This window comes from Nomascus leucogenys, chromosome 13 (genome assembly GCF_006542625.1).
Source record: "Nomascus leucogenys isolate Asia chromosome 13, Asia_NLE_v1, whole genome shotgun sequence".
In the NCBI taxonomy this organism is placed as follows: Eukaryota; Metazoa; Chordata; class Mammalia; order Primates; family Hylobatidae; genus Nomascus; species Nomascus leucogenys.
The window spans coordinates 76749685-76772738 of NC_044393.1; the positions used below are offsets into that span (position 1 = coordinate 76749685).

The 23054-nt window shown below is 42.5% G+C and overlaps 1 protein-coding gene across 1 annotated transcript in view; it reads left to right on the forward strand.

Moving 5' to 3' along the window:
* Positions 1 to 326: 326 nt before the first annotated feature.
* Positions 327 to 23054, forward strand: part of SND1 (staphylococcal nuclease and tudor domain containing 1) — a 440010-nt gene continuing 417282 nt past the window's right edge. The window contains exon 1 of the mRNA XM_003261285.3: positions 327 to 691. Coding sequence (XP_003261333.1) covers positions 614 to 691 — 78 coding nt within the window. The 5' untranslated portion in view covers positions 327 to 613. The remainder of the gene's footprint in view (positions 692 to 23054) is intronic.

The window sequence follows — 23054 nt, forward strand, 5'->3', positions numbered from 1 at the left end:
CCGCATTCCCGGGTACAGCGGCGCCCACCTAGGTGGGTATACAAGTGTGCGCCTCTGAGGCCAGCGGGGAGGGGCGTCATGGGCGGGGTCACGAGGGAGGGCGCGGCTGGCTCCGCCCCTGGGGCTCCCATGGCCCCCCGCGCCCCGCGGCCAGATGCTGACGTGTCCTTTCCTTCCCACTACACCTCCCGACATTACCTACTCCGGCTGCCCCGGAAGTCCCGCCCCACATTTAGCCCATCCTCGCAAATCAACTCTTTCAGCGCTTCCTGGAACTCGCCACCGTTTTGGGGACCAAGGGGCGGGGCTCCGCGAGCAGGGTGCCTATTGGCCTGAGGTCCGGCGGGCTCTGGGCGCTAATTGGCCGGAGGGCGGTGGCGCTCTGGCACGCTTGCGCGGCGAGTAGAACGTGTGGCGGCGGCGGAGATCGCGTCTCTTTCGCTCCGTGTCTCGCTGCTGCCCCTGTGAGCGCCGGGCGAGTCCGTCCCGTCCACCGTCGGCAGCTGGTAGCCAGCCTGCCCCTCGCCTCGACTCCCTTTCACCAACACCGACACCCACATTGACACCTCCAGTCCGGCCAGCTGCTCCACTCGTTGCCTTTGCATCTCCACACATGGCGTCCTCCGCGCAGAGCGGCGGCTCCTTCGGGGGACCCGCGGTCCCCACCGTGCAGCGGGGCATCGTCAAGATGGTGAGAACGGGCCCCGGACACCGACCCCTCTGCCTGCCTTCGGGCAGGAGTCAGGCATTGACTCCACCTCCCGCCAGCCTGCTCCGTGTCCCAGATCCCCTTTCCTCTGCCCCCTTCCTCACTTTTCGTCGATTCTCCGAATCCTCTCACTAGACGGAAGCAGACACGGAGTCCCCTTGTTCCTTGCCTCCCGGACACCTTGACATCAGGGGTCACAGTGATTTCCGAGGTTGCGGCATTCGGATCTCCTGTCTGTTACCAGGACAGATCGATTACTGATTGATTAACAGAGACAATTCATTGATATCTGTCCTCCCATCCCCCGTCTTTCTGTTCATTTTGACATATGCTGAGTATTTAGCAGTTTTTCGAGATCCTGACATCGGCTCTTCTCTACGAGTACTTGGCCATCGTGAAACTTTTCTGTTCCCACAAACGCTGTTATTTGACTCCCAAGTTTTCTCACTCTGTGGCCCTCTTTTCCTCTCCTTCCCTCCACCTCTTGTGTCGACCTGAAAGCTCCTGATCTTTGTGTACTTTTGACTTCTAAAAGGTTAGGCCGGCAAGAATCTTAGTAATCATTATTGTTCTCCCGTCCCTTAAAGATAAGGAGATAGGCTTGAAGAAGGCAAGTGACTTGCTTAAGGTCACATGGTGGTTTGAGTTGGAGCCATAGCAAGAGCCCAAGTGTTCGGATTCCTGGTCTAGTGCTCATAGCACTGTAGATTCTGCCTGATTTTATATACCCTCAACTTTTTGAAAATTCTTGAATTTTGAATTTGAACCTGCAAAGTTTGTTTTTACAATTTACTCCTAGCTCCATGATAATTTGATAATATAAATTCAGTTTATCACCTGCCCCCAGTTGTCCTCCCCAAAACCCTCCCAAATCTTGGAACCTGACATTTCTTGGTTTTACCAATTTTCTGGTTTATGATGACTGTAAACTTTTAGATGTCGTTTCATACTGCAGTTCTGACATTTCTATCTGCAACAGCAAATATCCTTTGTGATACTTTCTCCCAAAGCTCCACAAGTTTTGCTGTTGCAGAAAGTTTTGAAAAATTCTATTTTAGGCCCGGTGCGGTGGCTTATGGTGGTAATCCCAGCACTTAGGAGGCCGAGGTGGGAGGATTGCTCGAGGCCAGGAGTTGGAGACCAGCCTGGGCAACACAGCAAGACCCAGTTTAAAAAAAATTCTATTTTATTATCCTGTTCTCTTTCACAAGATTAAAATGTTCTGCAGCTTATGTGTGTGTAAAGCTGATTTTAAGATCCCCTCACCAAGTTCCCATGTGTTCATTTCTTAAGGTAATAGTCTGCCACCAGTCAAGATTCTTGGGATTTTCAATACTGCCTTTTCCTTTTGTTTATGTGTAATGGAGGGTCAGAACTGATCTGAAACTGAATGAGAAGAGAATTTCCAAGATCTGCATATATTTTTCCTCTGAAATACTGACCTGACCCATGAAAGGATTATCCTAAAGTGGCTCTTCTTTCATTAGCTTTTTCATTTGCACTGATCTTCTCTTCACCATAAGAACAAAAACATCTGTTGGCTGTCCAGTGTTGGGTTTGGCAGTAAGAAGAGTGGATCTTTCTGAGATTTCTCCTTGCTGAGGGTTAAATTGTTCTTAAAGGTCTCTCTCATTTGTGGAATGGAAATAGAATGAGGCTGAACATAGTTTTGTTTCCGCCAATGCTGGAGGCTTTTAGGGCATCTGGATTCTGTGTGGTGACTGCCCACAAATTACCCCCATGGATACTGAATATCACCAATTACTTGTTTATTGTCATGTCTTGTGCTAATTCTGCTCATATTGTCTCATTTGTAATACCTAACAAGTAGATAAGGATTATCAGCCACATTTTACAGTTGTGTAATTTGAGGTTTAGAAAGAATAGTTTACCCAAGGACAGGTACCTTATATTGGTAATAAGAGGCAGAGCTGAGACTTGAATCCAGGCCTGTCTGCCACGGCACATACTCTTCAATATCATGCATGATGTCTCTGACTCCAGGGTATTACTTTATAACATGGAGGGTGGGGCCAGTGATGCATAACCACAAATTGCAGGAAAGTGAAGCTGTCTATAATTGAGAAAAGATTAGATGTTACTCCTTGTCTTGTCTGGGAGCTGCTCTTATGGTAAATGACTTCATTTGGTGCTTATGATCTTCACATAGGAGTATGGTGTGGAAGATGATTGAGTCTGGGAAGTGGCATATACAATTCAGTGATTTGAGCCATCTGTACTGAGTACAGATTGCACTGCCTTCTCTGACCACACTACAGGGGATGGGTGAGTTACAGGCAGGGATTAGGGGAGGAAAGCTGAGTGAACTGCAGAGTGACAGGCAGATTTGTGCCAGGCTTAGAAGCCTTGTCTGGAATGAAAAATTGACCACTGGCAAATTGCTCTGTGTGAAGCTCTTCTGCTAAGCAAAGTTGTATTTTCCTGTAGAGTAATAGTTTCCATTGGTACTAGGAACTGCTTTGCAAGAACTCTACAAAGGAAGATGGAGCTCTGTGACAGATGAAAGTGAGAAAGAAATAGTTTGATGAATAGGAAAACAGGAGACACTACTTTTCTGCCTTTTGGGAGAGAGGTAGAAATTGGAACACTGACCTATGCTTTTCATTGTGAACTCTGGATTTATCTTTACCTTCAGGCTGAGCTGAAGGTCTGAAATCGTCTAGGGTTTAAGTTTGCTGCTGTAAAGAGGAATAGTCCTTCCTCTTTTTTGGCAAAAGAAAGTGTTGTAGGGCCGTGAAAACCACGTTTCTTCTGGTCTCTGCTTTGCTATCCTATTAAGTCCTACATTATTTTGTTTAAGGTTGAAGAACTTGGGAATCCAGTTGTAAAACACTTTGACCAATTTTTGAAAAACGAGGGTGATGTTAACACCTGTGTCTGCTATTGAGAGTTGGGGTGAAGGGACAGAGTTGGTTCTGGAATATTTAAGGAGGAAGTGGACAGTAAGTTGATACAGATATTTTGGAGTTGTTCTGTTACAGAAAAAATCAGTAAGGATGATGGAAAAACTTAAGATGGATTTGTATTTTCTGAGTTGGGATGAGACTAGCAAGTATGTGGGTGGACAAAATATAACTCGGATAAATACATGTCTTCTATCAAATCAGATCTTATTTTCTTGAAACCCTGAAGGATTTAAAATCTGGGTTTCTTTGAATAATTTGCTTGATATTCTTTAACTGCAACAGAATATTGTCAGCAGATGTTAAGTAGATGAGGTTGGGAGAAGTGTTGGGGTACTTAGTATAAATTGAGTCACCCCCCTTAGCTTTGAGATGGCTCTTTTCTCTGGTTTTACTGACCTGGTTTACTCTCTGTTCTTTTCTCTTTGGGTATGTTCACATGTCTTGTCAAGCATTTGCAACAGCAGAATGAATCTTGAATTCTTGAATCTTCTGTGCTTATCGGAAGCAGCCATGGAGGCAGCATATCTTATCCTGCTTATGGTGTGGAAGGCTGAAGGGAGGACGGACAGTGCCAAATCCCAGTTCCCATTTCACCTTACCCTCCCCCCACCCACTTAATTCCCTCAGAAGGGGAAAGGAATGCCTCTGCCAGTCTTTTATTTTATACTAAGAACCATGATTCTCACTGAGTGACCAAAGCAAAAGGACACAAGAGAGGAAAGGGCCATAATTTTCTCCTTCAATGGGACTTATGCTGTCAGTTTGTTGTAAAGCAAGATGTAGACTTCTTGCTGGGTAGCTTGGTGGAGATTCCTTGAGTGTACAGCCTCTAGGAAATGCCACCTATAATTCAGTTCATTGTAGCTAAATGTTTCTTAGGTTTCTTTCTTTTCCTTTTTCTTTTCTTTTTTTTTTTTTTAAGATGGAGTCTTGCTTTGTCGCCCAGGCTGTAGTGCAGTGGCGCTATCTTGGCTCACTGCAACCTCCACCTCTTGGGTTCAAGTGATTCTCCTGCCTCAGCCTCCTGAGTAGCTGGGATTATAGGCACGTGTCAGCATGCCCAGCTAACTTTTGTATTTTTAGTAGAGTCATGGTTTCACCATGTTGGCTGGTCTTGAACTCCTGGCCTCAAGCTGTCTGCCTGCCTCGGCCTCCCAAAGTGCTGGGATTACAGGTGTAATCTTAGGTTTCTGAACTAAGAAGTGTGTGTCTTTGAAAAGTTCAGTGGGGACAGAGTAGTTTGTTGACCTGCTCTTTCTTACGTCTACTTAGCTCATGCAGGAATGTTGTGGGAAGTCAGGGACCCCGAATGGAGAGACTGGCTATGTTGAAATATTGGGGGCGGGTTCCCCCAACAGGAAAAAACAAACAAAACCCACCTTTCCTAAGCTACTTAAAATACCCTTCTACTATTCCAAGGGATAAGGTAGCTGAATAACAATATTTAGAAGGGCCATTTGTAAAGAAGTAGATAGGCTAGGGTGGAAGGCTTTTCCCTGTGGTCTTAAAATGCCCATTTCCCAGCAGGTAAGCCTGGTAGCTTTTAATCAAGATTGTAAGTAAAGGAACACTCAGTTTTTACTGTATCTTAAAGGTTTTCTGTCAAAAGGAAGCATCCATCTGGCTCTAGTTACATTAGCAGTGTAGTAACTAATGAAATAGAATCATAAGCAATCATACTTCCTTTCTTTCTTGAACAAATATTTATTGATCATCTGCTATCTGTCAAGCTCTGTCTGGGCAATGGAGAAACAGAATTTAAAAAGTAGATCAAATTTCTGTCCTTATGGCTTATGGAGGAGTCAGACAATAAAGAAGTTAACAAGAAATAAGCATGATCATACAAGATAGTGATACCAGGTAAGGGACTGGGACAGAGTGGTTGGTAGTAAGGGAGAGGGTGGGTCCTTTGGATACTGTGTTTAGGAAACACTTCTCAGAAGATGGCATTTGTGCTGAGATCTGACGGACATCAAAAACTAACCATAAAGGAAGTGCGTTCCCGGCTGAGGAAACAGCAAATGCAAAGCCCCTGGGGTTTCCACCATTGATGATTTATTTTTTATTTATTTTTTTCAGTCAGGATTTCGCCTAGTTGCCAGGCTGGAATGCAGTGGCACAATCATGGCTCATTGCAGCCTTGAACTCCTGGGCTCAAGGGATCCTCCTGCCTCAGCCTCCTGAGTAGCTAGGACTACAGGTGCGTGCTACCACACCTGGCTAAACTTTTATTCTTTTTTGTAGAGATGGGGTCTTGCTATGTTGCCCAGGCTGGTCTCGAACTCCCAGACTCAAGTGACCTTCTCCACTCTGGCCTCCCAAAGTGCCGGGTTTATAGGCATGAGCCACTGCACTTGGCCTATGATTTATTTAGTGTTTTTATAGTAGCTCTTCAGTTTCTTCACGTTCAGTATCCCATGTAAATAGTTTGGGTTTAACCTGAGTAATTATGTAATATATGTGTTTAAGGGTGATAAAAGGAAGAGAGGCAGTGGAGGTCGTAATTTTGCTGGTACCCTGGTGAGATGAACAGCTGACATTAAGTACACTGAATAAATATTAAGAATGGGAGGCTGGCACAGTGGCTCATGCCTGTAATCCCAGCACCGCAATCCCAGGCCGAAGCAGGCAGATCACCTGAGGTCAGGAGTTCGGGACTAGCCCAACCAACATGGTGAAACCCTGTCTCTACTAAAAATACAAAAAAAAGTAGCCAGGCATGGTGGTGCGTGCCTGTAGTCCCAGGTGTTTCGGAGGCTGAGGCAGGAGAATCACTTGTACCTGGGAGGTGGAGGTTGCAGTGAACTGAGATCGAGCCATTGTCCTCCAGCCTGGGTGATAGAGTGAGACTGTCTCAAAAAAAAAAAAAGAATGGGAGACTGATAAGAAAAAATACTTAGTCATATGCTTGTTTCTAATAGGGTTAAGACTAAGATTTTCTGACTATCAGCTAGTCCTGTGTATTCCCAAAGTCACTATTTTTCTTCTAATGGAGGGAAAAACATGGATTTAAAAAGAAAATGCCAAAAGTAGGCTTTGTAAGAACTAAATAGCATCTAGAACTTGCCATTGTTTATAGTTCTCTTAGCATTTTGTTACTACCTGGAATTTACTGCTGCTCTGGCCTCTGGCAGTACTTTTTTGCCTAGCAAGCTTTAGTGAACTGTGTTAGTGAAAAGCAAAGTAGCATGCTTCAGGGATCGAAACTAATTATCAGGTAAGAACTCGCTTACGCATCCTGTGGCTCATTAACATGAGTGGGAACTTCTGAGGCCAGTGACTAGTGCTAGCAATAGTGGGCAAATGATTTGGTGAAGTCTATGCCCCAGTTTATTTGGAGGATGAAATTTGGGGAGCAAGTGAAAATTGTGATTTCTGTTTGTAGGTTTAGCAGAGAAAATTGGCCAGGTTTTTGAATTCAGGTAACAAGGTATCTAAGGCCTGTTGTCCACTCACTTCTCAGCATAGGCTAGCTATCCATCTGACAGGTGTGGTTCTAACAGGGGCATAGTAGATATCTTTTGGAGTCTAATCTTTGGATTTATTTCATTTCTCCAAGAAGAGCATAGGTACATACTGTAGGAAGTTTTGTGCCTTATCAGGGAAAACAAATGTAATGAAGGAACTCAACTCTTACTGGGCTTATCTGGCTTTTCCTCTTATTTCTTGCTGGGAGATGGATACACAACCCGGTTTCTGTTGCTACTTCCTCTCTTGGGAGACTGACATATGCTTTTTGCTTTTACAGCAGAAATTTATGTGGAATCACAGGTTGTGAACATTCGATATAGATGGAAGGTTACGGGATTTCACTTACTTTCATTAGACTCAATATGATACATTAATGATCTTTTTCTTCACTCTAAGAAAAAAATGAACAGTGGTTTCAGTTGGCATTTTTTAAAAATTAGGAAGTTAAGCAACTTATGGGAAAAATAAAACTAATTAAAATTTTGATGTCATTTTCAGATGCCATTTTTGAAATGTGTAATCTATCATATAAACTGGTTTGGCACATTTTCTTCACTTATGTGTTTATCATGCGTGACTTAAGGTATCATCTCTGTTCCTCAACAAATTTTGAGGCTCTTTGAGTTCTCAGTTCTGTTTATGTGGCAAGTAGTCTGCTTGGGATGGTCTTGTAGCACCAACCTCATGTATATCAAGAGGAATAAAGGAGATTTAAGGAATCTGTGCTTGAAGTTAATAATCTAATTTATTAACTTTGTCCCTGGAAAGCAGCATGGCAGAGAGAAGAGATCATTGGCCCAGAAGTCAGGGAACACAAGTTCTGGCCTGGGTGCTGCCATTTGGGTAATGTTGGGTAAGATATTCCACTTCAAACTCTCCTTTTCTCTAACATGAGGTTGCTGGATGCGTTGTCTGTAAGCATTTTCCAGTCCCATAAGGCTGTAATTTTATAAGAAACCCTGTGTTACATTTCATTTAGGCATGCTGAAACAAAGTTGAGAAATCTCATACCTTAATGGCTTGACTTTGAATTGCTGTTTATCTTGCATAAAGGAGGTTTTCTGTTCCTATTCTTTTCTTTTCTTTTTTTTTTTCTAATCTTTAGTCTGAGAAAGAAGATTAGTGGAAATATGGTTTTCCAGTGTGGAAGACCAGAGAGTTAGAATGAGACTAAATGATTGAATGGTGGAGTGGAGGGAGGGTAGATAGAAGTAAGGGGAGTTCTTGGTTTCCTTTCAGTAGCGTATCATGATAAACTAGTGGGAGTGTTGCTTGAGACCCAGAGGAACATGGTTCTGGTGGGTTTTATTCACCTAGTACTATCTCTACTTCAGAACACTGTGACATTTTCTTGGTGCAGCAGATCTTGACTTGAGAAGGGAAGGAGAGAGGAGGCAACTTAGGGAGCCTCTGGCTCATAGGGAGAGTCTATTCTTGCCCTGCTCTTTACTGGGAGACTGTAGTGGGAGTGTGGGGGCTAATAGGGTCCTGAGCTCTGTTCTTCTTGCTTGGAGCCAGGACTTTGGTTTTTGTTTAGTTTTTTTTTTTCCACTTCCATTTTATGCACAGGTACAAGTTGAGTAGCCATTTTTCACTTCCATTTAATGCACAGGTACAAGTTGAATAGCCCTTATCTGAAATGCTTGGACTAGAAGTGTTTCAGTTTTTGGAATATTTGCATTATTCTTAGGACTTAGCTTCCTTCATCTGTAAATCTGATACTCAAAATCCTCCAATGAGCATTTCCTTTGAGCATTATGTTAGTGTTCAAAACATTTAAGATTTTGGATTTTTGGATTAGGGATGTTCCACCTGTATAGGAATCATTTTAATCTATTCTTGGCAGTTGCTCACACGGTTTCTTTACTTTTGAGTTTATTTTTTATGGTAAGCCTTCTTAAATCCTTTCTGGGAGTAGATTCAGAGTGAGAGAAAGGAGCCCAGTGAGTTCCTAAACAGGTCATCGCATCAGGACAGCCTAGAAGACGTTTCCCGGGCATTGAATTAGAAGCTCTGGGACTGGCCTGGAAAGGTCTATTTTCAAAAAAAGCCACTCCTAGGCTATTCTGAAAGAATCAGTTTGGGATTGATCTGGGGCTGGCATGTGAGATACACTGATCTTGTTTAACTCCTGTACTGTTTGTAGTTGAAGGGGCAGGACATAAATGATAAATGAAATGTATGTATGTGGGGGTGGGTGCACCAGAATTTTATGAGGGGAGGATAGTGGTTTCTCTCTCTTCGCATTTGTCTTGATGGTTCCCAGGCTGCTTTGTTTTTAATTTGTGGCTCAGTATTGGGCTGGGGTCCTCAGGGTCCACTTATAGTGACTCAGATCCTATTCCTAGGTCACAACTGACAGCTGAGAAGTTGTTTTAGATGCCTGATTTAGGCCATATGCTCATTTTAACACTCATCTGCGACTTTTCCTTCTGTTTGCATAGATTCCCAGGATCTTCCTGTAATTTGGCACCAATAACTTGGCACATTATTTCAATGGAAGTCTTTAGTGTCATTTACAAAACTAAGATTTTAAATTCCTCACTTTCTGTTCTTGCAATCCTGAGGAGCTTCATCCCTAGGCCTTTTGGATCTCTCCTGTTTCTTATTCATAGGCCCCATTCTTAACAACACTAAAACCCCAAATGATCTACTCAGTGGTCTTAGTCTTTATATTCCACTAGCTTGTCTAATATGGAAGTAAAAATAATTCTCAGGTCTTATGAAGTCCTTATGATTAGGGGTCACATTTACAGTTCCCTTGATGGCCTTTTTTCATTTTGGTCAACAGTTTTCCAGTTTATCCTGGAATTCCTTTAAAGCGTTCAGGTGGATGTCATCCAGTATTAGTAATTGAATAATTGGTATTTCTATACTAAACCTGCTGTTAATATTTCAAGCAGTAGAGAGGTATGAAGTCAAAAACAAAAATCCCTCGCTGGGCATGGTGGCCCACGCCTGTAATCTCAGCACTTTGGGAAGCCGAGGTGGGTAGATCACTTGAGGTTAGGAGTTCGAGACCAGCCTGGCCAACGTGGCAAAACCCCATCTCTACTAAAAATACAAAAATTAGCTGGGCATGGTGGTGTGTGCCTGTAATCCCAGTTACTCAGGAGGCTGAGGGATGAGAATCTCTTGAACCCAGGAGGTGGAAGTTGCAGTGAGCCAAGATCACACCACTGCACTGCAGCCTGGGCAGCAGAGGGAGACACAGTCTCAAAAAAAAAAAAAAAAAAAAAAATTCTCTCTCTGCCCTCCTTGCCCCTCAGTTTTCTACCATTCACTCTCATCCTCCCAGCAAATGTCAACAGTATATTTGCTTCCAAAATGTTTCATGCAGATACATACCCTCTCCTTTTTAAAAGAAACTGAAATAGGGTCAATCTCTATGCGTCTGGCAATTGTCTTTTTTTAGTAAATTGTCATGACTATCTTTCTATGGTAGATCTAACTCATTTTTTTTTAATGGTTGAGCAGTATTCCACAGTTTGGATGTATATTATCTATTTTTCTGTTGATGTATGTTGTTTTTAGCTTTTCATAGTTCTAAGCACTATTGCACTGACTGAACTGTATATCTTTGTGCTCTGATGCTAGCATTTGTATAAGATTCTGAAAGTGCAACCACTGGTACCTTTTTTGTAACCTTTTTTGTTTTTGGTGGTGGTTGGGGTGCTTTACTTGTACCTTACCTGTTTATTTCTTACAGGTGTCATGTTAGATAAAATTTAGGGTAAAATACTGCTTAATAACTCATTACTCAATAGTTTTTTTATGTTTGGTGGTTTTATTTCCCCAATAAGACTATTCCTGAAAGCCACTTTGCCCTTCCTATGGAGCGTAGGGCCTAGCACCTGGGCCTTGGTAAATAATTACAGTTGTCCCTTGGTATTTGGTCCCAAGACTTCTCTGACCTCCCAATATCTGGAGATGCTCAAGTCCCTTGTATAAAATGGGATAGTATTTGCACATAACCCGTGCACAACCTTTTTTATCTTTTTTTTTTTTTTGAGACAGAATCTCTCTGTCACCCAGGCTAGAGTACAGTGGCACAATCATGGCTCACTGCAGCCTCAACCTCCCAGGCTTAGGTGATCCTCCCACCTCGGCCCCCTGAGTAGCTGGGACTACAGGTACATGCCACCACACCCGACTAATAAATTTTTTGTGGAGACGGGGTCTCCCTATCTTGCCTAGGCTGGTGTTGAACTCCTGGGCTGAAATGATCCTCCCGCCTCAGCCTCCAAAAGTGCTGGAATTACAGGTGTGAGCCACTGTGCCCAGCCTCCTGTATGCTTTAAATCATGTCTAGGTTACTAATAATACCTAATACAGTGTAAATGCCATGTAGATAGTTGCTATATTTTATTGTTTTAAAATTTTTTTATTATTGCATTATTACTCTTACTGTTTTTTTCTTGAATATTTTTGACCCATGGTTGGTTGAATCCACGGATGTGAGGGCCTACTGTACTACTTCTTTTTTTTGTTGTTTTTTTGAGATGGAATCTTGCTCTGTCCCAGGCTGGCGTGCAGGGACACAATCTTGGCTCACTGAAACCTCCACCTCTCGGGTTCAAGCGATTCCCCTGCCTCAGCCTCCCAAGTAGCTGGGACTACAGGCGCATGCCACTATGCCTAGCTAATGTTTGTTTTTTGTATTTTAGTAGAGATGGGGTTTTACCATGTTGGCCAGGATGGTCTCCATCTCCTTACCTCGTGATCCGCCCACCTCTGCCTACCAAAGTGCTGGGATTACAGGCATGAGCCACCACGCCTGGCCTTACTGTACTTCTTAATTGGTTGCCGGCCCCACCAACCCCAGGTGTCTTAAGGTCTTAATACTGACAGGTGGAGTAGGTCCTTTTTGGCTTTGTTTTTAATCTGCTTTCTCTGGGTTCTGGAGAGTTCCATGACTAAGGAAATTTTTGACTTCCTGAAGTGCAGATGACAGGTGGAGGTGAGAGTCAAAATCACATGAGAGAAGTCTGACTCTTTTCCTATTTGCTGGCTCATAGCTCTTCCTCTTTTTCCTTTTTCTTCTTGGATAAGAAGGTGGTGTGTGATATTGTGATGTAAAAATAAATATATATCTGGTCATGGTCTTCTTGGCACAGAGCTCCTAAAACTCTAGTCATTTCTTTTTTGCTTTTTTAGAGACAAGGACTCTTGCTCAGGCTGGAGTGCAGTGGTGCGGTCACAACTCACTGCAGCCTCAGCCTGCGAGGCTTAAGGGATCCTCTGGCTAATTTTTGTATTTTTTGTAGAGGCGGGGTCTCTCTGTGCTGCCCAGGCTGGTCTTGAACTTCTGGGCTCAAGTGATCCTCCTACCTTGACCTCCCGAAGTGTTGGGATTACAGGCGTGAGCCACTCTGCCCAGCAAACAAGCCCCTTTGAACCACACTTGAGTTAATGAGTGACTCTGGGAAGCTCCTAACTGTGAGTAGGGCCTGGTTGCTAGAGATCGAGTTCAATCACTGATGGCCAGTGATTTAATAAATCATGCCTATGTAAGGTAACCTCCTTAAATGATGGGGTTTGGAGAGCTTTGGGGTTGGGGAAAATGGTGAGGTGCTGAGAGGGTGGTGTGCCCAGAGAGGGCATGGAGGCTGTGCACTCCGCCCCCCATATATTACCTTATGTATCTCTTCCATCTGGCTGTTCCTGAGTTGTATACTTTTATATAAATCTAGTTACTAGAAAGTAAGCTGTTTTCCAGAGTTCTGTGAGCTATCCTAACAAATTAATAAACCCGAGAAGAGGCTCATGAGAACACCTAATTTATAGCTGGTCAGTCATTAAGGGTGGCTTGAGCTTGGCATCTGCAGTGGGAGGAGTATTGTGGGATGGCACCTTTAACTTGTGGGATCTGACACTAATTCCAGGAAGACAGTGTCTGAATTGAATTGAATTGTAGAACACCCAGTTGGTGTCTGCAGAGAATTAGAGGATTGCTTGGTGTGGAAAAAAACCCACACACATTTGGTATCAGAAATGTTTGTGTGACTATAGAAGAAAGTTTTTTGTCCTTTTTAGCGTGGTAGGTGGTAGTAAGAATGACAATATCTGGCACAGAGAACACTTGTTTTTTAGAGGTGTTTGGGGAGATATCACTGGACCAGGGGATCTGGTTTGCAGTCTTTCTGGATACTGGGAAGTGCTCATCCTAATCCTGGTATTCGTTTACCCAGAGTTTCCCAGGCTTCACCTGTTTCTGTACTCCTGCAGTGGTTTTGATATATCACTTTATTGAGTTTTGGAAATCTTTTTGACAGTCAACATTTTTTTTTTTTTTTTTTTTGAGACGGAGTCTTGCTCTGTTGCCCAGGCTGGAGTGCAGTGGTGCAATCTTGGCTCACTGCAAGCTCTGTCTCCCGGGTTCACGCCATTCTCCTGCCTCAGCCTCCCGCATAGCTGGGACTACAGGCGCCCGCCACCACGCCCGGCTAATTTAGTATTTTTAGTAGAGATGGAGTTTCACCGTGTTAGCCAGGATGGTGTCAATCTCCTGACCTCGTGATCTGCCCGCCTCGGCCTCCCAAAGTGCTGGGATTACAGGCGTGAGCCACCGCGCCCAGTCGACAAGTCAACAATTTTTAAAATTTAAATAATTTTATTTTTAAAGGTGACTTAAATTTCACTATTGAAAATGGAAAGTCAACATTAAAGAAAAAATTATTCATGACACTTGTTAAAGATGGTAAGGCAGACTTTATTCAAGGAGGGCCGTGGTGATAGGTATAGGGACCACTGCAGTGGAGTCTTGCAGTGGGAAGGAGCGATTTAGAGGTATTCGTTTCCCGTCTCTGAAATAACTAAAGTGATATTATTTTCAGCCTTAGGAATTCTGTTCCAGGAGAGGGGGAATTACTGTTTTATAGCCTTTAATACAAGGACATTAAAAAAATTTTTGGTAATAACCCAAAACAGAATCATTGTGCCAAGTGACATTTATCTGCTTGCCTATCAGGACTCTGTCGCAGGTTTTAATGAGAAAAGTGGTGCATTCTATTCCTCCCCGTGTGTAAGGTTAGAGGGACACTCCTGAGTACCTGGGTCCTGAAATCCCACCGTGATCTATTATTGTGTGTGGTAATTACTTGCATTATTGCTCTTGGCAGGTGAGCCCTTTCACAGCCCAGAGGCCAGGAGGCTGCCTCTATCACTTAAAAGCTGAGTTATCTTGTTAAGCTGTTCTCTTGTGAGGGCTTTAGAATCTCCTGAGATCTCCTCCCCACAAGCTCTCAGCAGGACACAGGTCCAGCTCCTGGCTAAGCCCGCCCTGCCCTTGTATTCGGCCCCTGAACCGTAGCTCTAGAGGAATAACTTGCCATTACATTACAGGTAAGGCTGTGTGGGGCTGCTAGACCGGACTGCTTGGTTTCCATTTAATCCTTAAGAGTTCCCATGTTGGTGCTCTTAATGAAAGTTCTTAGGAGAAAATGTGTTCCTTTGATTATCAACAGGAGGAGCTGAAAGGCAATGTAGAGAGAATAATAAGCTCAGGACTCAGATTATCCGAGGAAAAGGGCCTCAGAAAATTGATTTTTGGAAGTGGTTGATGGCACAAGGCTAAGCATAGAGTAAAGGTGGCCCCTGAGTCTGAGCTGTCCATAAACTTTCATTTGAAATCTCTGCTTTATATGTTAAAGAGTTTAATTATTTGTTATTCATTGGAGAGTGTGCCCCCCTCAAAAAAAAAAGGTGTGGACAATCACAGAGCTGCGTTTAGTGATAGCATAGGGAAGGTAGAATATTATGAGTGTTTTTAATAAAAATGGATGAGCAGTCTCTTTTATGGGCAGCACTTGCAGCGCCGGGATCATAAACAAGTTCCAGATCATGCCGATACAGCTGCCTGTTTAATATCTTGATGTGTGCAGATCTGTGTTTGATGACAGAGGGTGGGAAGGGGCAAGGACACTGGCATCGTGGTGGGGAAGGAATGACCAGTTCTCTTGTAATCGCCAGCTGTGTTAGATGACCAGGGACTTGAGTTTTTATTCTTTTATGATAATCTCCCTAGGATTTTAATAATGAGGAGAATCCTAGGATGGTACCTTAATTCAGCAATAATGGACTTTAAAATGTTTATGGTAGACTTGTGATTTGTACTTTATTTTGACATCTAAAATTGACTATCAGTATTTCAAATAGGAAGAATTTCCTATTTGAGTTTGGAAAATAAATGGGGAAAAGTCATGCTTCTCGTGAGTATCATAGAAGCTGAGTTATTTCCTCAAGCTGTATGGTCAGCTCTGTATATAAACCTGAGTAAGTATATTAGACATTCTTTAGAGATGATTCATTCTGAGTAATACTGAGTATTATGCTTAACATCACTATTTCTATAGGTCAAGTTTAGGGAAAAGTGTGCATGACTTTACAGGAACAAACCTGAGGAAGAGTAAATGCAGTTATTTTCATTTCTCTAAGATATTTCAAGATCTCTATTCGGCTTTCATTTAGTTGTATCTGGTATACAGGTCCCCTACCACGTTTTATCATTTTATTATGATTTGCTATTTTGTACAGTACATTTCACTCAGGGACACAGTGATGGCAGTGCTGTGAGGAGGAGAGATGAGATGACAGCAGCCATTGCCATTACGGCTAGTAACGCAGTAGCTGCTCTCCCTCGTCCCTGGATCAGAAACAGCAGCTGCTGTGCTTCTCTCCTTTCTGTGGGCCTTGGAACTGGGGAGGAGGAAAGTTAAAGTTAAAGGAAGTTAAAGGAAGGGGTTGCTGGTCTTAACGGTTTTCTGGTAGTGCCCAAACTAAATCTTTAGACTAGGGCTGAGTCCATCATTGTTTGGTAAACAATATTACAGATCAGGCGTCGAAAAATATGCAGAAAGCACAGTCCTTGGAATTGTTAATCCCACTCGTGACAGGCACAAGAACACGTCTGTATTACAGACATATGCACATACAGTGCTTAGTTAGAATAGGTCTTTATGTCAAAATCAGAGTGTAGAATTTGGTGTTTTGAGTGGCTGCATTGTTTTCCATTATGTAAAATGCTGTTGATCAACTACACTTTGAAAGCACTGAAGAGTTAAGTTATATGACTGCTAGTCAACATGGCTGTAGACTCAGGGGAAGAAAAATGACTCAGTTAAATCCCATCATCTTTCAATAGAAACAAAAGAAAAAGGTAGAATTGAAGAGAGGCATGTGCAGAAATCTTCTGAAGGAGACTATAGAACAGTAGTCACCTGAGAACTTGTTAGAAATGCAGACCCTCAGACCCTACCCCAAACCTAGTAAATCAGAATCTGCATTTTTACAAGATCCCCAGGTGATTGATGTTTGCACAGTAAAGTCTGAGAAGTGCTGTCCATTAATTCCCTGCCTCTATTCCCCACTCTAACTTCCTCATTCAGAAACATATGTTCTCCAGCAAATTCTGCTTAAACTTTGGCCTTCCTCAAAGAGGACTCCCCAAACCCTAGACTAGATCAGATTGCCCTGCTGTATGAACACCATACTTCTCTCCCATAGAACTCGTGACAATATTACATAAGAGAATAATTGTTTAGTATCAGTCTTCCTCTCTATGCTGGATGCTCTGTAAGGGCAAAGACCATGTCTGTCCTATTCACCATGGTAAGTCCAGAGCCCAGAACAAGACCAGGAACAGATAAATATTTTTTTGAATAAATAAATGGCTCTACTGCATATCGAGTACAGTGCTAGACTCAGGAGACGACAAAAACAATTGAGACATGGTCCTTGACCTTACCACAGCTCATAGCTTAGTGAATTTTTGTTCAAATGAATGAAAGCTGAACTCCTAAGAGCATGTACTGCACTCACAGCTGCTTTACCTATTTCTCTGCCAAATGACAAGAGGTGGCCCTAATGTCTCTGGGGCCTTCCACTCTCTCGGCATGATCTCTAGGCAAGCATGCCCTCACCTCTTTCTCCCCTCATTTGGATTCTCCATTTCCATGGTGCAGTCCCCTGTCCCACCTTCTCCCTCTGCCCTCTTTAATGCAACTCCAACTTGCCTCTGCATCACTGCATTCTCCCCTCAGTAGTTCATGTTATCTTTGACAACATTTGCTCCAGTCAGATTCCCTCAGCAGTGCCTCCCCCCTACTTTTTTTTTTGAGATGGAGTCTCGCTCTGTTGCCCAGGCTGGAATGCAGTGGCATAATCCTGGCTCACTGCAACCTCTGCCTTCCGGGTTCAAGCGATTCTCCTGCCTCAGCCTCCCAAGTAGCTGGGACTATAGGCGCTCGACACCATGACCAGCTCATTTTTGTGTTTTTAGTAGAGACAGGGTTTCACCATGTTGGCCAGGCTGGTCTCGAACTCTTGCTCAGGTGATCCGCCCACCTTAGCCTCCCAAAGTGCTGGGATTACAGGTGTGAGCCACCGCGCCCGGCCAGCGGTCCCCTTTTTACAGTATATCAAATTTCACTTGTTACCCACTTCAGTAATGTTTTACCTAACTCATTTCTAACCACTCAATTGATTATTTCCTGTGAGCTGTCAAGCCTACTCTATTCTCAACCAAAACCACTCAAATCTATACAATATCCCTGACCACTTTGGAGAATCTCTCAATTAACTGTTCAATATTCAGTTGTCTTCCCACTTTCCTCAGTCACTACCTATATCCTCCAAAGGGATGCTTGGTGTCCGAGCAAATGCTATAATCTCTTCTATGATTATATTGTCCACGAGTCTTATATTTGTTCTTGCTTCCTAGGCAAGACTCTCAGATTTACCCCAAAGCCTATATCCAATACCATGGTAACAAAAATACATCTGAATGCCTACACTGAGAGCAATGACAGAGTAACAGTATTTCCTTCCTGTCCCCTCCATGTACTGTGCTGACTAAAAATATTACTCTGTTACCTTTGCATTTTGATCCAGACAGCCTGCATTTTAGAGAATATCAAAGGTGTGGGGACAGGAGGAGGAAGTGTTAGGATTTGATAAGGAAAAAAGGAAATGAAATTCAGCATCTTGCAGATTAACATAGAGAATTTCTCTTGGCATTCCCAAAGCATCTTTTCTTTTTGTTTCTAGTTTAGACTGGAGGACTTAGGCATTGTTATTTATGTATGTATTCAACTAATTCTAATTTTTTTTTTTTTTTGAGACAGAGTCTCTCACCCAGGCTGGAGTGCAGTGGCGTGATCTTGGCCTACTGCAACCTCTGCCTCCTGGGTTCAAGTGATTCTTGTGCCTCACCCTCCTGAGTAGCTGGGATCACAGGCGTGTGCCACTGCATCTGGCTAATTTTTGTATTTGTAGTAGAGACAGTTTCACCATGTTGGCCAGGCTGGTCTCGAACTCCTGATCTCAGATTATCTGCCTGCCTCAGCCTCCCAAAGTGCTGGGATTACAGGCATGAGCCACTACGCCTAGCCTAATTTTAATTTTTTTTTTTAAGATATCTGTGTTGCCCAGGCTGATCTTAAACTCCTTGGCTCAAGCCATCCTCCCACTGCAGCCTCCAGAGTAGCTGGGATTACAGATGTGAGCCATTGCTCCTGGTTCTGAGGCATTGTTTTTGATAATATGATTCTTTTTTGAAAATAAAGACATCCAACTCTCAAGAGTGAAGGGTTTGCGGCCAGATTGGAAAACTTCACTTAAACCAAAAATAGATTTAATGGTCTTGCCTCTTATAGAAAGTTCTCAGTTACTTTAACTCTGAACTTCCATGACTTGTTTCTCAAATCTTTTGAGACACTAAGGGGTTTCTAGCTTTTCTGAATATAAAACCTAATTAGATCACATTTATTTATTTATTTATTTTTAATTTTTAATTTTTCCGTAGTAATGGGTGTCACTTTGTTGACCTAGCTGGTCTTGAAATCCTGGCCCCAAGAGATCTTCTTGCCTTGGCCTCCCAAAGTGCTGAGATTATAGGCATGAGCCATTGCGCTCAGCCATAGATCATGTTTATATGCAATTTTAAAAAAAAAACAACCATGAGATAATTGGCATAGGAAGGAAAAGGGATATCTCTAAAACCCAAGATCTTTTTGGGGGCAGTAGTCTTTTTCAACAGCACACTCAGAAAGTTTGAATTCTGTGATTTGAAAGCGTCTGCCATTTTATTTCATTTGGAAAAGATACTGAAACAGTGCATGGATCACACAGAAAGAGTTATGGTCCATGCAACATAATAATAGTTTGATATTCAAATTCCTAGAAGTTGTATGTGCATGGAGAGAGGGAGGACTGGGCTAGGGAGAGACAAAGTTTCAGAACCACTAGCGAGACCTAGTTCCAGTGATTTGTCTATCATTGAGGCTCTACAATAGCCTTTAGTATGTTTAGCATCTTGAAAGGTGTTTTAAAAAACTTCTTATTGTGAAATAATTTCAAACTTTGAGAAAAGTTGGAATAATAGAGATAACTCCTGTATCCCCTTTACCAAGAGTCCCTAACTGCCTTATCATCCTCTCTATTACATCCAATCATTATTCATTCACAGTAGTTATGTTCTATAAAGTTGCAAACACTGTGAATCTATGAGTACTGATGGTTAGATCCTAAGCTTCTGGTCACATTTTCATCAACTGATCAATACCTGACCTTGTTCTATGTGCACGCTCCTTGTTGGTTTGTTTTGTTTGTTTGTTTGGAGATGGAGTCTTGCTATGTTGCCCGGGCTGTAGTGCAGTGGCTCTTCACAGGCTGAATCATCATAGTACACTATAGCCTTGAACTCCTGGCTTCAAGTGATTCTCCTGCCTCAGCCTCCTGAGTAGCTGAAACTACTTGCAGGTACCACTGTGCTTGGCTATTTGTGTACTTCTGTTTAAAGACACTTTATTTAATATATATTTTTGATTCTTTAACTTTGAACTCAAAGCCAATAGCACTATAACTCATGACTGAATGAAGTTTATCTGTCACTTACCTGTTTTCTCTGTAAGGTACATCACAGCAGCTTTCTTGTGCTAGGGATACTAGACAGCAACTCAGAACTACCCTTTGGGGCTATTTTAAACAGTGCAATCAACAGTAGCACTAAAATGTAAAAAATGTGGCACTAAATAGACCACATAAAGAACACTTGTTTACTGTGTGAAAGCCAAAACAAGAAGGCAGAGCATTTCCCTGCTGGGAACGAGGACATCAGGCAACTCAAATTTTTGCCACTTTTTGTGTGTACATGCCCGTAAATAACAGTAACAGTGCCGAGAGTATTGATTTGGGGGTTACAAATATATTATAGTGAGTAGGCAAATTGGAAAATTCAGAATCTGAACAGTGAGGATCTTCCGTATTTTTTTTTCTGAATTGTTTGAGAGTAATCTGCAGATATAGTATCCCATATACCATATCCCTTTAATACTTTAATACTTCTAACTATTGTCTTAAAACCGGGGATACCCATCTATAGGAACACAATAAAACCATCAAGATCAGAAATTAACATGGTTATGGCAGGTGCAGTGGCTCATGCCTGTAATCCTAGCACTTTGGGAGGCTGAGGCAGGAGGCAGGCAGATTACTTGAGGTCAGGAGTTCGAGACCAACCTGTTCAACATGGTGAAATCCTGTCTCTACTAAAAATACAAAAATTAGCTGAGCATGGTGGCATGTGCCTGTAATCCCAGCTACTCAGGGCGCTGAGACCGGAGAATTGCTTGAACCCAGGAGGCAGAGGTTGCAGTGAGCCGAGATCGCACCACTGCACTCCAGCCTGGGCGACAGAGCAAGACTCCATCTCAAAAAAAAAAAAAGAAAAGAAAAAGACATTAACATGGATACAATACTGCCACCCAACTGGCAAACTCCCTTCAGATTTTGCCAGTTGCCCCAGGGTCACCTATTAGCTGTCATGTCTCTGGTTTCCTTCATTCAGGAATAATTCCTCAGTCTTTCCTTGATTTTCATGATCCTGACATTTTTTCCAAGAGTTACTTTATAGAATGTGCCTTGTCATGAGTTTGTCTGTTGCTTCCTTATGATTGAATTTAAGACTGTAATTTTGACAGAAATACCACATAAATGATGCTAAGTTCTCTTCAGTGCACCATATCAGTGAGGCACACCACGTCACTGTCACATTACTAGTGTTGATAACTGTAATTACTTGATTAAGATGGTGTCTGTCACGTTTCCTCAGTGCAATTTTAGATATTAGTATTTTATATAATAAGCTATTTTATGTAATAAGTAATACATATTTTAACCTATTCATTATTTAATAATGTATATCCTTCAGTAGGAGATAGCTAAACTATAATATTCTGTGATATATGATATATAATATATATCATATAAACATATACTATATATTATATGATATATAATAGATATCATATAATGTTATATATACTATATATATTATATAGTATATATAAGTAATATGTAACTAGTACTTTGTGAGAAGCTATTTTGAGATTCTACAAATATCTTATTTATTTTTTTGAGATGGAGTCTCGCTCTGTCGCCCCGGCTGGCTTACAGTGTGTGATATCAGCTCACTGCAGCCTTCGCCTCCTGGGTTTAAGCAATTCTCCTGCCTTAACCTCTCGAGTAGCCGAGACTATAGACACACGTCACCACACCCGGCTAATTTTTGTATTTTTAGTAGAGACGGGGTTTTGCCATGTTGGCCAGGCTGATCTCCAACTCCTGACCTCAGGTGATCGGCCCACCTCAGCCTCCCAAAGTCCTGGGATTACAGGTGTGAGCCACTGTGCCTGGCCTCCATTAATGATTCTTATTAGTGTGATTTGTTGGCACACAATTATTTTCTAATTCCATCATCAATTCTACATTTATTAGTTGTTGTTCAACTGTAATAGAGAACTTTCTCTTCCACATTTTTTATTTATGTATTTATTCAATGGATTATAATCTATTACTATTAATTATGTTGATTTTCAAGTTGTCCCAGTTTGGGCTAATGAGAGCTCTTGTAAGCTGGTTCTTATATCATTTTGTTATGTCCCCATTATTTGAGCACTTTCTTCTGACACAGCAAGGTATTCCAGGCTCATATTATACTTTCCCTGCCCCAACCCTGGAATCAGCTGTTTCTTCAAGAAACCTTGGTTCTATTTAGCAGAGAAGAGTTTTCCTTCCTTCCCTTTCCTTTTCCTTCCTTCTCCTTCCTTCTCCTTCCTTCTCCTTCCTCCTCCTTCCTCCTCCTTCCTCCTTCTCCCTCCCTCCCTGCCTGCCTGCCTCCCTGTCTCCCTGTCTTCCTGCCTTCCTCTCTCCCTTCCTGCCTTGCTCTCTCCTTTCCTGCCTTCCTCCCTCCCTTCCTGCCCTCCTCCCTCCCTTCCTGCCCTCCTCCCTCCCTTCCTGCCCTCCTCCCTCCTTCTGTCCCCACCTGCATTCCTGCATTCCCTCCAAGAAACAGGAATGTTTAGCCAAGATCTGGGTACTAGATGTGCCCATTGCTACTAGGGTATCATAGTTTTTGGGCCCTCTTCTTTAGTGGATGGAGCCAGGAAATATTTGTATATATAAACAACACACATATATCTCTCTATTTTTATATTTATCTATATATATTAAAAAGCAAAGGTTTACTTCTAATCCAACAGGATTTTTTTTTTCTGGCCTTTCTGTATCTGTAACTCTCCTGAGAAACCTAGTTCTCATTATCCTCCAGGTATGATTTGCTCAGTTCCCCTGTAGGTGACAAATCTGCTCACACTAGCTGAGTCTTCAGCTTTCTGTGACCTGCCAGCAAATGCTGGTTTAATCTTCCGGTCCTAGTACCCTGCCAGCTTGCGCTGACCAAGGGGAGTGTTTATAGCTTTTTTGACCTGTTGGTAGCTTAAAGTGATTTAGCCATAGGATTAGTCACCCTTAAAATAAGGACTTCCTAGCATCATAGCAGAAAATTAGCATCTCTTTTGTTTTTGGAGGAAAAAAATGCTTTGCTTTTAGGCATTTTTTTTCTTTGAAATATTTCCACCTTCCTTTTAAACTTCTTGGAAGGCTTGAGC